Here is a 14,707-nt window from a genome sequence, read left to right as displayed (position 1 = left end):
TTAAGGAGTGTGTCCTGCAGCTCATGAATTCCACTATTATTACACTGGAGCCCCATTTGATGGAACAGATTTGGGAAGCAATCTATAATGTTTGATTCGATCTCTGTTTTTTACTTATCTGAGTCCCTGGGCTGTGACCTTCAGAAACCTCCCGCCACCTTCTCTTACATGACACAAGAAGACTCAAGAGGGCTAGAACTGTATAACTGCACTTGCCCCATGTCAGACAAGGCTCTGGTAATGGTATTTTTCCTTAGGGCGGGTCTTTGTCATGGAAAATCATCCAGGTGTATTTCAAAATAGTTACTTTCCCCTCCCCTGCCCTGCCTGAAGAACAAGGGGATCCCAATCATACTCCTGAGACTCTGATGGGGTTCCTGGGGATGAATCCTAGAAAGTGTAGGGGTTCTCCTAAGAGTGGGCCCTCAGGGGGCTTTAACATTCCAGCTAGTTTACACTCAGCCTCCAGTAACTTGTCAGTTACCGTTTCACGGTTCGTATCAGTTACTGCTCCAGAAGCTTCTGCTCCCAATAAGTTCTCTCAACTGCGATTCTACCTGCCTGTCTTTTCTCCGGTGGAAATAAGAGAAGCCATTGATTTGCAGCCGGTTCAGCCTTTTTCTTACTGTGAAAATGGAGTCAGGCCCTCCAAGCTCTTCACATGTTGGAGCTGAAACTGTAACCTGCCCACAAATTTTTTTAAGAAGTCCTTTCCCCATTTTCCCTATAAAGCTAGCCTGCAATAATCCTGAGAGGCCTTCCCTGATCTCTCTGCTACCCAAAAAGCTCCTCCCCATGTGATCTAGTACTTGGTGCAACTGCAAGTATTACACATACCATCTATCGGCTCTGTGACTCCGAATGCCTGGAGAACAGGCATTACGGTGTGTCTTTGCATTTCTAGCATATGGTATAAATCGATGTCTGTTGAATTGAAAGGAAAAATGAACAAAACACCATTCACTAATTAGAAACAAAGTACTACTTTTATTTGGCTCACTTCTCCATTTATTAGAATTACCACATTTGGAGAGGCACAAAGCACTTAAGTTTTACATGACTACAAAGTTATCACAAATCCCAAACTTTTTAGCCACAGATATTTCACTTACTCTGTTTAAAGAAAAAGCTTTCAAAACATTTGAGTTAGCTTGATACATAGAGACCCTGAATATATGGTAACTACATATTTTTAAATGCTTGCACTTTCTGTTCTAATGTCTTCTTTAAATGGAATCCAGCATAAAAGGGATTGAAATACGTAAGGTCATGATGCAAATGCTTTGGAGAGACAGTGAAATTAATCTGTACAACATTGAAAAAGATGTAGTGTGCACAGAAGTTTTGTAAGGATTCACTGAGCCATCTGGGCTTCCATGGCTTGTGCTGTCCATTCTGGTGCTGTCTGGCTAATTTTCTCCAAAAGGTTATTCACTTGGAAACAAAGTGACTGGATCTGTTTGTCCCACGTTGGCAGGGCTTCTCGTGCTAAACAAAAAAAGAACAACGTACAGAGTTTACTCCATACATTACTCCATATATTCATATGGAATGTGAGTTAAAAGATAATTTATAGTAGTATTAATTTTAAAAGTTTCTTCTGAAAATCTTGGCTAATAAAGTTAAAGCTAATTAAGCAATAATTAAGGAAAATACCCAAATTACTGGCACATGGTATAAAACAAAACCAAAACACATACACGTAGATACATATTATTATTATTCAGGAAAACAAAATAAAACCAACCAATCAAAGCACCTCAGTCACAAAAAGCACCACAATAAAAGCCTCACTGAGCCATCTCATCACCAGTTTTTCTTGATTCACAAGACACTGCCACCTACTGGAGAAAGCAAATCTATTTATATAGTCAAAACTGTCTCTACTTGACTCTTGTGAAGGACACATATTTTAATGATTAAACAAAAACCAAAAAAATTCATCATGAAAACACAAGGTTTTCCTCTATACCAGCAATATACAGTTAGAAATGATGAACTCAGGGGTGCCTGGGTAGCTCAGTTGGTTAAGCATCCGACTTCAGCTCAGGTCACGATCTCACAGTTCGTGAGTTCCAGCCCCGCGTGAGGCTCTGCGCTGACAGAACCGGGAGCCTGCTTCAGATTCTGTTCCCTCTCTCTGTGCCCCTTCCCTGCTCGTACTCTGTCTCTCTCTCAAAAAATAAATAAACAGGGGCGCCTGGGTGGCGCAGTCGGTTAAGCCTCCGACTTCAGCCAGGTCACGATCTCGCGGTCCGTGAGTTCGAGCCCCGCGTCAGGCTCTGGGCTGATGGCTCGGAGCCTGGAGCCTGTTTCCGATTCTGTGTCTCCCTCTCTCTCTGACCCTCCCCCGTTCATGCTCTGTCTCTCTCTGTCCCAAAAAAAAAAAAAACTAAAAAAAAAAAAAAAAAAAGTTAAAAAATTAAAAAAAAATTATTTAAAAAAAAAATAAATAAACAAAGAAAGAAAGAAATGAATGATAAACTTGGGGAACATCAATTCAAAATAGCACCCAAATTTACCAAAATAGGCACAGAATTAATGAAAAAAACTAAAATAAAAAAATTTTAATAAAGGACATAAAATAACTTTAGACACAAACCATGGTCCCAGATGGAAAGATGCAGTATCATAAAAATAACAGTCCTTCCCTATCAATATATACATTTTAAAAACTTACAAAGATAATCACCCTGATCTCTGTTTTGCTTTCTACATAGGATAATAAAGTTATTAACTACAGAAGAAATGATGTTTGAGAACAGTCAAGAGAATTTTGCAAATTAAAAACAGTGGCAACACTGTAGGATATCTCTACAGTGGAATGTTATTCAGCCTTAAAAAGGAAAAAAGCAGTATGTTAAGTGAGAGAAGTCAAAAGCTCACTTAGTGTATGACTGCATTTACACGAAGTATCCAGAATAGGTAAATCCATAGAGATAAAATTCAGACTTGTGGCTGCCAGGGGCTGGGAGGAGAAATGAGGAGTAACTGCTTACTGGGCACAAGATTTCCTTTTGGGAAGATGAAAATGTTTTGGAACTAGGTAGAGTGGGTGGTTGCAAAACACTGTGAACATACTAAGTGCCACTGAATTGTTCACTTTAAAATGGTTAATGTTATGTGAACTTCAATTCAACAAAAATACATTAGTAGAGGGGTAGGAGATGCTTTTCCAACAGTAAGATTTAGTCTAAATTTGTTTATTACCATATTGTTACAGATCAGTGGAAAGAAACTGATAACAGAAAGAGACCCAAACATACATGTGGAAGCTAATATACGTCAAAGATCAGAAAGTAAGTTTTACCTAATAAATAGCACTTGCAAATTAACAGTACATCTTTAAAAAAAGACAAACTAGCCCATACCTTAAAATTATATACAAAAATGAACTATAGACAGATTAAATTTCTAAATATAAAACAGTAAATAAAAATAGTAGAAGAAATTTTAGAAAAATATTAGTTTTACCCCAAGGTAAGTGAGACCTTTTAAATTAATACAGGAAACTAAAAAGCCATAAAATTAAAAAGTGACATATTTGGCTGCATAAGAATTTTATTTTTTTATTAAAAAAATTTTTTTTAATGTTTTTATTTATTTTTGAGACAGAGAGAGACAGAGCATGAGCAGGGGAGGGGAAAAGAGAGAGGGAGACACAGAATCCGAAGCAGACTCCAGGCTCTGAGCTGTCAGCACAGAGCCTGACGTGGGGCTTGAACCCACGGGCTGTGAGATCATGACCTGAGCTGAAGTCGGATGCCTAACCAACTGAGCCACCCAGGCGCCCTTGGCTGCATAAGAATTTTAAACTGTGTTTATGGTATGCATTACCTTACTTCAAAAACACAACTGACAGAATGGTAAAAAATATTTGTACACATTAACAAAAAAGAGTTTAAATTATGATTAAACCAAAAGCTATAGCAAATTGATGCTGAGAGATCTGAAGGAGAGGTGTGGGGCCAGGAAAGAAACAGACCAGAACTAATATCAACTCCACAGAAGAGGAAATGCTAATGGCCAGTAATACATGGAAAGATATTAAACTTCCCCAGTACCAAGGAAATGCACATTAAAACAATAATGTAGTATTTCCCCCCACAATTAGCAAAAGATAAAAAGAGGAACAATATATAGCTGTTGAACATTCATTTCCTCATATTGGTGAAAGTGCAAATGGCTACACCTTTCTGGAAAGCAAACTGGCAGTATCCATTAAGGATCAAAATACATATGTCCTTTGATGGAATGTTATCACTTTTGAGACCTTGTTCTATAGAAGTAAGTGTACCATATATAAAGATATGCACAAGGAAACCACTTGAATGTTCATCAATAGGTGAACAGTTGAACCCCATGAAATTCTACATAGCTATTAAAACAAATAAATTAGATTTATGTCTACTGACTTGAAAATATGTGCATGATTATTTCAAAAAGTCTGTAGAACACTGTGTGCTTAAAATTATTTTTAAGTTAAAAAAAACTATGTTTTTCACATATCTATATAAGCATATAGAAGCTTTAGATTAGTACTAGTTATGCGAGGGGGAGGAAAGATATGATGAACTCTTATCTTTATTTATAGTTGCAATACTTGTTATTATGAGCATATTTTTCATGGCAATTCTTTAAATCTAAGAAAACTGGAAAGAATATTACTCTATCAAGCTGTCCTTTCACTTGGTGACACGTCTGCTATACTATTCATTATGTACTGTTTGTTTTTCCAATACTTATTTACTTCCCACTAAGAATGTGTGGGGCACTGGAACACATGCTCCATATACGATGAGAACAAAAGAGACTTAATATCTACCAGCAGGAAGCTTAGCTGGGAAGCAAAAACAGACATTTAGACAAATGGTTACAGAAATGAAAATAACTGATTAATGCTAGGAAGAAATTCAGAGTGACCAAAGAATATAGAACTATAAGCCATACCTAACCTGGAGAGTCAGGAAAATCATTGCCAATTTACGTTGCTCAAACTAAGACACGGGAACAAAAATAGCTGAGAGGATGCTGGTGGAGAGAAGTGGGTATTTCAGAATGTCTGATGTGGGAAGGAATTTACAGTGCTAGAAAGAAACAAAAAGACCTATGTGGTTGGATTAGAAAGAGAAAGTTATAAAGATCAGGCAGCACCTGTTGACTTCATAGAACTTTGTTCTATAAGCCATGGGGAAGCCATTCATTACAGTGTCAAAGAAGAGAGTAACATGACCTAACAATTTGTTTTTTATATTTGTTTTGTTTGTTTACATTTAAAAAAAATAAAGATCACAATCATTCTGGCTATACTACAGCAACTGGACTAGAAAGGAGCAATTGTAGATGTGAGGGAAAAAGCCCAGAAGGTGGGAGAGGGTTCACAATAGGCTAGTGACAGTAAGAAATGAAGATAAGTATGTGGATTCCAGATACACGCAGGAGGTAAAACTGAAAGGATTCTGGGCAGTGAAGAAGAGGGGTCAAGGATAAGAAATGCTGGAGAAAGTGAATAATGTAGCTTTTGGCTGGTTGGCTGGTTGCCTGGCAGGTTGTGGGATGGGGGCAGGAAGGAGACATGGTGAATTCAGTTTTGGATATGTCCATTCTGAGATGTCCAACAATCAGTCAGGTGGAAAATACCTAGCACGCAATTAGCACCACTAGGTCTAGGACTCAGAAGAGAAATTTACACTAGAAAGGCAAATCTGAGCATTGTCTGCACAAAGATAGCAACTGAATCAATGGGAACAGATGAGATTACCAAGGAAATTTAGTAGAGTGAGGAGGAAAAGGCCTTGGGAATAAGCCCTAAGCAACTCCAATATTTAAAGGCACTACAGAATCTACGAAGAGGACTGGAAGAATACCTGGAGGAGGAGGGAAAGCAGGAGAAGGGGGTGAAGGAGACGACAAAAGCCATGATGGCACAGGGTGGTGGGGACAGTTCAAAAAGGAGTAAAGGATCAATGCTATTCGATAATGCTAAAAAATTAAAATGAGGTCTGAAAGATAAAAGTCTTTTTGTTAAAATGGGAGAGACCCAAGTAAGTTTAAATATTAAAAAAATTTTTTTTAAGTTATTTATGTTTTGAGAGAGAGAGAGAGAGAGGGAGGGAGAGAGAGAGAGACACAGGGGCGGGGCAGAGAGGAGAGACAGAATCCCAAGCAGCTTCTGCATCACCAGCGCAGAGCCCAACGTGGGGCTTGAACTAATGAACTGCAAGATCATGACCTGAGCTTCGATCAGAGTCAGATACTTAGAACTGACTGAGCTACCAGGTGCACAGCCAAGTATGTTTAAATACTGATGGAAAGAAGCCAACAGAGCAAGCAAGGGTGAAAACTGACAAAACAATGGCTAATTTTAGGTTCCTAAAAACCTGTTTTTGAGGGATAGGGGCAACAGTCAAAGAAGGGAGCCAAAGCACAAGGAGAAAAACTGGAAAGGAAGACAGAAAACATTTCCAGCAAAACACAAAGAAGGAAAAGGTAGAACTAGATGATATTTAAAATTCAGAAGGTTTTTTTTTTTTTTTTTTTTTTTTGATGTCTACTTATTTTTGAGAGAGAGACAGAGTGTAAACAGGGGAGGGGCAGAGAGAGAGAGGGACACACAGAATCTGAAGCAGGCTCCAGGCTCTGAGCTGTAAGCATGGAGCTTGTCGCAGGGCTCAAACTCACACACCCGAAGATTGTGACCTGACCTGAAGTCAGACACTTGACCGACTGACCCACCCAGGTTCCTGTAAAATTCGGAAGTTTTATAAATCAGATAAAGAAGTTAATTTAATTTCACCCTGACAGATTTTTTTTTCTGTGAAATATGAAACAAGGTTTGCTGCTGAGAATGAAGGAGAAAAGTCAGAGATTTAAGAAAAATGAAATCTGAAATAACCCCTTGCAGAGTAGAAAAGAAGAGTAGCCTAAAGAAATGTATCAAGAATCCCAGGTACTGCTGAGAACCCAAGACCTTGACTTTGCAGTGGTATCAATCTCCAGCAATGTTAGTTAGCTACTCACGTACTGGAATGAAAAAGATGGAGAATGGGTTCATCACAGCTGAAGTTTTGCTGGACAGCCAGAACAAAAAGTTAACAGGCAAGTGATCTAGGGCATTTGTGAAACAGTAACTGGAATAATGAATCATGGAATCCATGGATGGGAAAGAGTAGTAAAGACAAAAAAGGGCTGAGCTGACTGGAAAAAAGTAAAAGTTAATGGACTGGAGGCTCGAAGGTAGTCAAGGAAGAGCTAAAGTGGAAGTAACTGACACAGACTGCTAGAAAGACAGGAAAAACGTTGTGAGAATGGGGCATTTCAAATTGAAACTTTACAGGTAGAACAGTTCCAGGTATAGGAAGGTCCAGGGTGTAAAGAGGTAGGAATAGGGGCTGAGGAGGTAATACACAATGAGAGAGTCAAGAGATCAACTTATCTGTCTGCCTCTACTAGTTTAATGAGCTGCTGAAGAGGAAATCAACTGGCATTTCCACATGCCTGATACATGGTATGTGGTTAATCTATGTTTGATGGGTAAATGAAAAAACTGGTAAGACGATTCCATCTTCCAATTTTTCTTCAGCATAAAAAAATGCTATATTAAACAGATTCTTAAATATAAGCTCATAAAAATTATTCTAAATGATTTCTTTGGAAAATGAGCTCATTCTAGTAGTAATATGCTGGGTTAAAGGAAATTGTTCAACGTGTCTTAATCACAAATATACAACAGTTTACTGCCATTTCATTATGACAGAAATAAGCAAAACTTACTTTCAAAATGAACTATTCCATCAATCTGATCAATAAATCCATTCATACGTCCTTCTGTTATCATTTGTGATGCTATCTTTTCTGCCTGTAAAAGAAAATAAAAAAAAAAATTCTCACAAACTTTAATTATCATATCCAACAGTCAGTTACTCACGTATAAAAGAACTGAAATCTCTTGGTTTAGCTACCCACACGCTTTTCGTATGCGTTCATCTGCTGTCCATTACAACAGTGAATCTAGTAAAGCTGCCTATTTTATTCCCCAATTCTCCCTGGGTATAATAGGTTATTTTAAGTTAACTGGGATGTTTTTCTTGTTGTCAGATTTTGGACGAGAATCTAGTGATCTTAACAACTTTTTCCTCTGCTTAAAATCAAACTAACAATTTTTCTTCTTACTGACATGCATACACAGGAACACCCAAAGTAGTTTTTCCTTTTACTTCATCTAAATTTTCACAGTGTTTATCACCTAAAAAATTCTTTAACAAAGTGGGGTGCCTGGGTGACTCAGTCGGTTAAGTGTCCAACTTCGGCTCAGGTCATGATCTCAGTTTGTGAGTTCAAGCCCCGCATCGGGCTCTGGGCTGACACCTCAGAGTCTGGAGCTCGCTTCGGATTCTGGGTCTCCCTCTGTCTCTGCCACTCCCCCACTCACACTCTGTCTCTCTCTCAAAAATAAACAAACATTTAAAAAATAATAATAATAAATTCTTTAAGAAAGTAGTATTTTTGAAGAAAAAATTATAAGGAGGAATGATCTTCAAATCTGAGATTTGAGATTAAGGGGCGCCCGGCTGGCTCAGTAGGTAGAGCATGCGACTCTTGATCTTGTAGTTAAGAGTTCAAGCCCCACATTGGGTGTAGAGCAATTACTTAAAAAAATAAAAGCAATCATTCATTAACAAATTATAAATAAATAGGAATTAAAAGAGGATTTAAAAGACAATTAAAGGGAACCAAAAGGTCTTCTACCTAGTTCCTAAAGACACGTTTCATGTTTATTATATGTAAGAAAACTGGCTTATGACTTAGTCATTTTAGTAATTCTGACCATCTTCATGATTAATCCTAAACAGACTGTGACTAGCATTTATTGTTAAATATATATTCACTTCCCTAAGTGTCAGCCTAAGAAAAAGTATCTTTTATTTTTTTTAATTTTTTTATTTTTTTTAGCGTTTATTTATTTTTGAGACAGAGAGAGACAAAGCACGAACGGGGGAGGGTCAGAGAGAGGGAGACATAGAATCTGAAACAGGCTCCAGGCTCTGAGCTGTCAGCATAGAGCCCGACGTGGGGCTCAAACTCACGGACCGCGAGATCACGACCTGGGCTGAAGTCGGCCGCTCAACCGACTGAGCCACCCAGGCGCCCCTAAGAAAAAGTATCTTTTAATGGTAACTTAAGCTTTGGTTCCCAAATTGTTCCACTTCTTGTACTGTGTATTAAATATGCACAAGTAAAGGAACCATGTTAGGAATTCTAAATTAAAATTTCTCAACAGATAAAAGGGGATGTAATCATTACTACATGACTGTAAGGTATGCAAGCTAGGTAAATGTAAGGTTGATTGCTTGTTTTTACTCTTATTTAAAATTAAGAGAATGTTTTGTAAATGATACCTGAAATACCCTCTACATACTATTGGTACTTTGTTGGTATTTGTACACAGCCAATCAAACTCTTATCGTAACTAAAAATGAAATTAATTTCCTAGTAACTCAGTCAAATTAAGATAAATCAAGCAGAAAAGTTACAAGAGAATAGCCTGGAGAATTACCACAGTCATTCTTTCAAAGAGATGAAATATTTAACCTGTAAGTCAATCCAGTGCAGAAAAAAGTAAGGCATGTATCAAAATCTTAAGTTTGTCAGAAATCAGAAACTACAATGAACTGGATTTAAACAGACACCACTCGAAATGGGTATCACAACCCAAAACCCCTTTAAGATTTTCATTCTGGTTCCTTATATCATAAAATACAGTTTAAAAGAAGCAAAAAACAAAGACAATTCCATTACAGTACTACTGTAACATTCAAATAATTTATTTCCATTTTCCTGAAGTTTTTATGTGTATTTTTATTGCAGTTGCCAGTATTTATCAATTACATATTTTCTTACTACATCAATAGTTTAGTCTCTTAACTTCTTTTTTTATATATTAGAAACAAGAAAATACCTTAGCTGCAGGAATCTCTAAAAGAGCTCCAAGTTCTTCAAAGGTAATATTATTATATAATTTGCTTGCAGACAACAAATTGTGTTCAATAACAGCTCTGTCCAAGATGCTAGAACCTTAAATAAATATAAATTAGACAGTTTTAAGTGAGACTTGTCTTACGCTTTTAAAATACTCATCCTTTTTTTCTAAAAACTTCTAGGCACATAACAACCCATAATCATTGTCTTTATTCCTCTTACGAAATTTTAAAAGTAAGGAAAATGCCTTATTTAGTAGAGTTTGAATAGTATGCAATTAAATACAAATAACATATTTAGAAAATGAGTGACTAGCAAATAGTTACTAACCGGCTGAATGGATTTAACCCTTAAGGTTTGAAGTTTTACTTCCTTATGGTAGCTGTCAGATTGATTAACTTTACTTTTCTTGGTAGGAGCACAAACTTTTGTTAGCAAGAAGTGGCAAAACCCCCATGCAACATGTTCCACAAGCTTGATAAAGTCAGTGCATGTACAGCTCAGTAGAAATACCTGTTTTCTTTTGGGCACTCCGTAAGTACCTTACCATGATGCAAAGATGAGAAATGTCTGAAAGGTAAGGCCAGCTAACCATGAGAGATCAGCCATAGCATCCTCCCTTAAGTGAAGTAATATAAGGCCTGATGAAGTACTGGACACAAGGCCCCATTCTGAAGGTGCCTGACTTGCTAGGTTCACCCAATTCTTTTTTTTCCTTTCCAGTTTTATGGAGATATAATTGACATATAATATTGTTGTTTTTTTAATTACAAGGATTTTTTTCAAATTTTTTAAAAATTCCAGTTAGTTAACATACAGCGTAACATTAGTTTCAGGTGTACAATCCAGTGATTCCTCATTTCCATACACCACCCTGTGTGCATCACAACAAGTGCACCCCTTAATCCCCACCACCATTTAACCAATCCCCCACCCCGCCCACTTCCCCTGCAGTAACCCTCAGTTTGTTCTCTATAGTTAAGAGTCTGTTTTTCTAGTTTGCCTCTCTCCCCCCATCCTCACCCCATGTTCATCTGTTTTGTTTCTCAAATTCCAAATGAATGAAGTCATATGGCATTTGTCTTTCTCTGACTTATTTTACTTAGGATAATATTCTCTAACTCCATCCACGTCATGGCAAATGGCAAGATTTCACTCCGGTGTATGAGTAATACACACACACACACACACACACACACACACACACACAACATCTTTATCCATTCGTCAGTTGATGAACATTTGGGCTCTTTCCATACTTTGGCTATTGTTGACAGTGTTGCCATAAACATCAGTGGACACGTATTCCTTTTGAATCAGTAGTTTTATATTCTTTTTTTTTTTTAATTTTTTTTAACGTTTACTTATTTTTGAGACAGAGAGAGACAGCATGAACGGGGAAGGGTCAGAGAGAGAGGGAGACACAGAATCTGAAACAGGCTCCAGGCTCTGAGCTGTCAGCAGAGAGCCCGACGTGGGGCTCGAACTCACGGACCGCGAGATAATGACCTGAGCCGAAGTCAGATGCTTAACCGACTGAGCCACCCAGGCGCCCCAGTAGTTTTATATTCTTTGGGTAAATACCGAGTAGTGCAATTGCTGGGTTGTAGGGTAGTGCTATTTTTAACTTTCTGAGGAACTTCCATACTGTTTTCCAGAGCAGCTGCACCAGTTTGCATTCTTACCAGCAGTGCAAGAGGGTTCCCCTTTCTCTGCATTCTCATCAACATCTGTTGTTCTTGTGTTGTTAATTTTAGTCATTCTGACAGATATGAGGTGATATCTCATTGTGGTTTTAATTTGTATTCCCCTGATGATGAGTAATGTTGAGCATCTTTTCATGTGCCTATTAGTTTTCTGTATGTCTTCTTTGGAAAAATGTCTCTTCATGTCTCCTGCCCATTTTTTTACTGAATTATTTGTTTTTTGGGTATTGAATTTTGTTAAGTTCTTTATATATTTTGGATACTAACCCTTTATCAGATGTGACTTGTATTAGTTTAAGGTATACAACATAATGATTTGATATATATACACACTGTGAAATGATTATCACCATAAGTTCATATAGCATCCATCACCTCAAACAATTTTTTTCTTGTGGTGAGAACTTTTAAGATCTACTCTCTTAGCAACTTTCAAATATAAAGACCTAAATAAATGGGAAAATAGAAAGACCTAATACTGTTAAGATGGCAACAGTCCCCAGGTTTGTCTATGGAGTCAGTGCAATCCCTATCAAAATTCCAGCTGGCTTCTTTGCAGAAACTGACAAACTGATTTTAATTTTAAAAAACTTTTTTTTAAGTTTATTTATTTATTTTGAAAATCGGGGAGGGACAGAGAGAGACGGAGAAAGACAATCCCAAGCAGGCTCTGTGCTGATATGGGGCTTGTGAGATCAGTTTGTGAGATCATCACAGTTTGTGAGCTTATGACCTGAACCAAAATCAAGAGTTAGACGCTGAACCACCTAAGCCAACCAGGCGCACCCCCCCAACAAATTTTGTTAAGTAGGCTCCATGCTCAGCATGGAGCCCAACATGGGGCTTGAACTCAAGACCTTGAGATCAAGACCTGAGCTGAGATCAAGAGTCAGGCACTTAACCAACTGAGCCACCCAGGTGTCCTGACAACTGATTTTAGAATTCAAAGAGAATTCTAAACTGATTTTAGAATTCAAAGAGAAGCCAAAACAACATCGGAAAAAAAGAAACCAAAAAACAAAACAAAAAAAACAAAAAAACTTGCACATCCTGATTTCAAAACTTACTACAGAGCAACCAAAGGGCACATGGGTGGCTCAGTTGATTGAGCATCTGACTCTTGATTCTGGCTCAGGTCATGCATGATCTGATGGTTCGTGGCTTTGAGCCCTGTGTCAGGCTCTATGCTGATGGTACAGAGCCAGCTTGGGATTCTCTCTCTCCCTTTCTTTGCCTTTCCCCCACTCGTGCTCTCTCCTCCTCTCTCAAAATAAATGAATAATTAAAAAAAAAAAAGAGCAACCAAGATAGTGTGGTACTGGCATAAAGATAGGCATATAGAATAAAGGAAAAGAACTGAAATTCCAAAAATAAACTCTCACATTTATGGTCAACTGATTGCCAACAAGGATGCCAAAATAATTCAATGGGAAACTTCTAGTCTTTTCAACAAATGGTGCTGGGACAACTGGATACCTACATGGAAAGAGTAAAAATTGGACCCCTATCTAACACCATATGTAAAAATGAACTCAAATGAATGTAAGAGCTACAACTATAAAACTTACAGAAAAAAACACGGCAAATCTTCACGACCTTGGATTAGGCAATGGTTTCCTAGATAGGATACTGAAAGCACAGCAAAAACAAACAAAAAAAAAAACCCAGATAAACTGAACTTCATCAAAATTAAAAACTTTAATGTTTCAAAGGACACCACCAAAAAAGTGAAGAAACAACACACAGAATGGAAGAAAATATTGGCAAATCATCTGATAATGATCAGGTCTAGAATATATAAAGAATTCCTACAATTCAGTAATAAAAGGACAAATAACTCAATTTAAAAACTGAAAAGGATCTGAGTAGACTTTTCTCTAAAGATATAAAAATAGCCAATAAGTACACAAAAGAACTCTTCAACATCATTAAACCTAAGGGAAATGCAAATCAAAATGACAAGATACCACTTCATACACACTAGGATGCCTAAATCAAAAAGACAGATAATAAATGTGGGCCAAAATAAGGAGAAATAAGAACCCTCACACACAGCTGGCAGGAATATAAAAAGGAACAGCTATTTTGAAAGCAGTCTGGGGGCGCCTGGGTGGCTCAGTCGGTTAAGCGGTCGACTTCAGCTCAGGTCATGATCTCGCGGTCCGTGAGTTCGAGCCCTGCATCGGGTTCTGTACTGACAGCTCAGAGCCTGGAGCCTGTTTCAGATTCTGTGTCTCCCTCTCTCTGACCCTCCCCCGTTCTGCTCTGTCTCTCTCTGTCTCAAAAATAAATAAACGTCAAAAAAAAAAATTTAAAAAAAAAAAAAAGAAAGCAGTCTGGCAACTTTTCAAAAGACTAAACACAGAGTTATCATACGACCCAGTCATTCCACTCCTAGGTGTATAACCAGAAGAATTAAAAACCTGTGTCCAGACAAAAACTTGTACATGAATGTTCATAGCACCATTATTAATAGCCCCAAAGTAAAAATTAACCTAAATTTCCAGCAAGTAATGAAGAAATAAAATGTGGTATATCCATATAACAGAATACTATTTGGCAATAAAAAGGAATAAAGTACTGATAAATGCTACAACATGGATAAACATTTTGCCAAGTGAAAAGTAAATCACAAAAGGCTACATATTGTGTGATTCCATTTACATAAAATGCCCAACACAGGCAAATCTATTGAGCAGAAAGGAGATTAGTAGTAATGTTATACAACTCCAGGAATATACCAAAAAACAATTAATTGTAATGAAAAAAAAAAAAATACGTCTCAAGATTGCTAATGTATGGTTGTAATGCCAGTAGACAAAAATGTCCATGGGTGCTTGGGTGGCTCAGTCAATTAAGTGTCCGACTTCAGCTCAGGTCATGATTTCACAGTTTGGGAGTTCAAGCCCCACATCGGGCTCTGTGCTGACAGCCTGGAGCCTGGAGCCTGCTTCAGATTCTGTGTCTCCCTCTCTCTCTCTCTCTCTGCCCCCCCCCACTCATACACTGTCTCTCTCTCTCTC

General features: G+C 37.7%; 1 protein-coding gene across 3 annotated transcripts in view; it reads right to left on the bottom strand.

The window, feature by feature from the left end:
* Positions 1–964: 964 nt before the first annotated feature.
* The window catches only part of COPS4 (COP9 signalosome subunit 4), a 42,222-nt gene continuing 28,479 nt past the window's right edge, over positions 965–14,707 (bottom strand). For 2 of the 3 annotated variants that reach the window (XM_049630777.1, XM_049630778.1), the window contains 3 exons: positions 9,959–10,074; positions 7,774–7,858; positions 965–1,488 (listed from right to left, as the gene is read on the bottom strand). In XM_049630777.1, the coding sequence (XP_049486734.1) occupies positions 1,355–1,488; positions 7,774–7,858; positions 9,959–10,074 (335 nt within the window). In that variant the 3' untranslated portion in view covers positions 965–1,354. The remainder of the gene's footprint in view (positions 1,489–7,773; positions 7,859–9,958; positions 10,075–14,707) is intronic. The other variant, XM_049630780.1, reaches the window with a different exon arrangement.

This window comes from Panthera uncia, chromosome B1 (genome assembly GCF_023721935.1).
Source record: "Panthera uncia isolate 11264 chromosome B1, Puncia_PCG_1.0, whole genome shotgun sequence".
Classification (NCBI taxonomy): domain Eukaryota; kingdom Metazoa; phylum Chordata; class Mammalia; order Carnivora; family Felidae; genus Panthera; species Panthera uncia.
The sequence above is the reverse complement of the archived record's forward strand: the minus strand, read 5'-3'. Positions and strand labels throughout refer to the sequence as shown.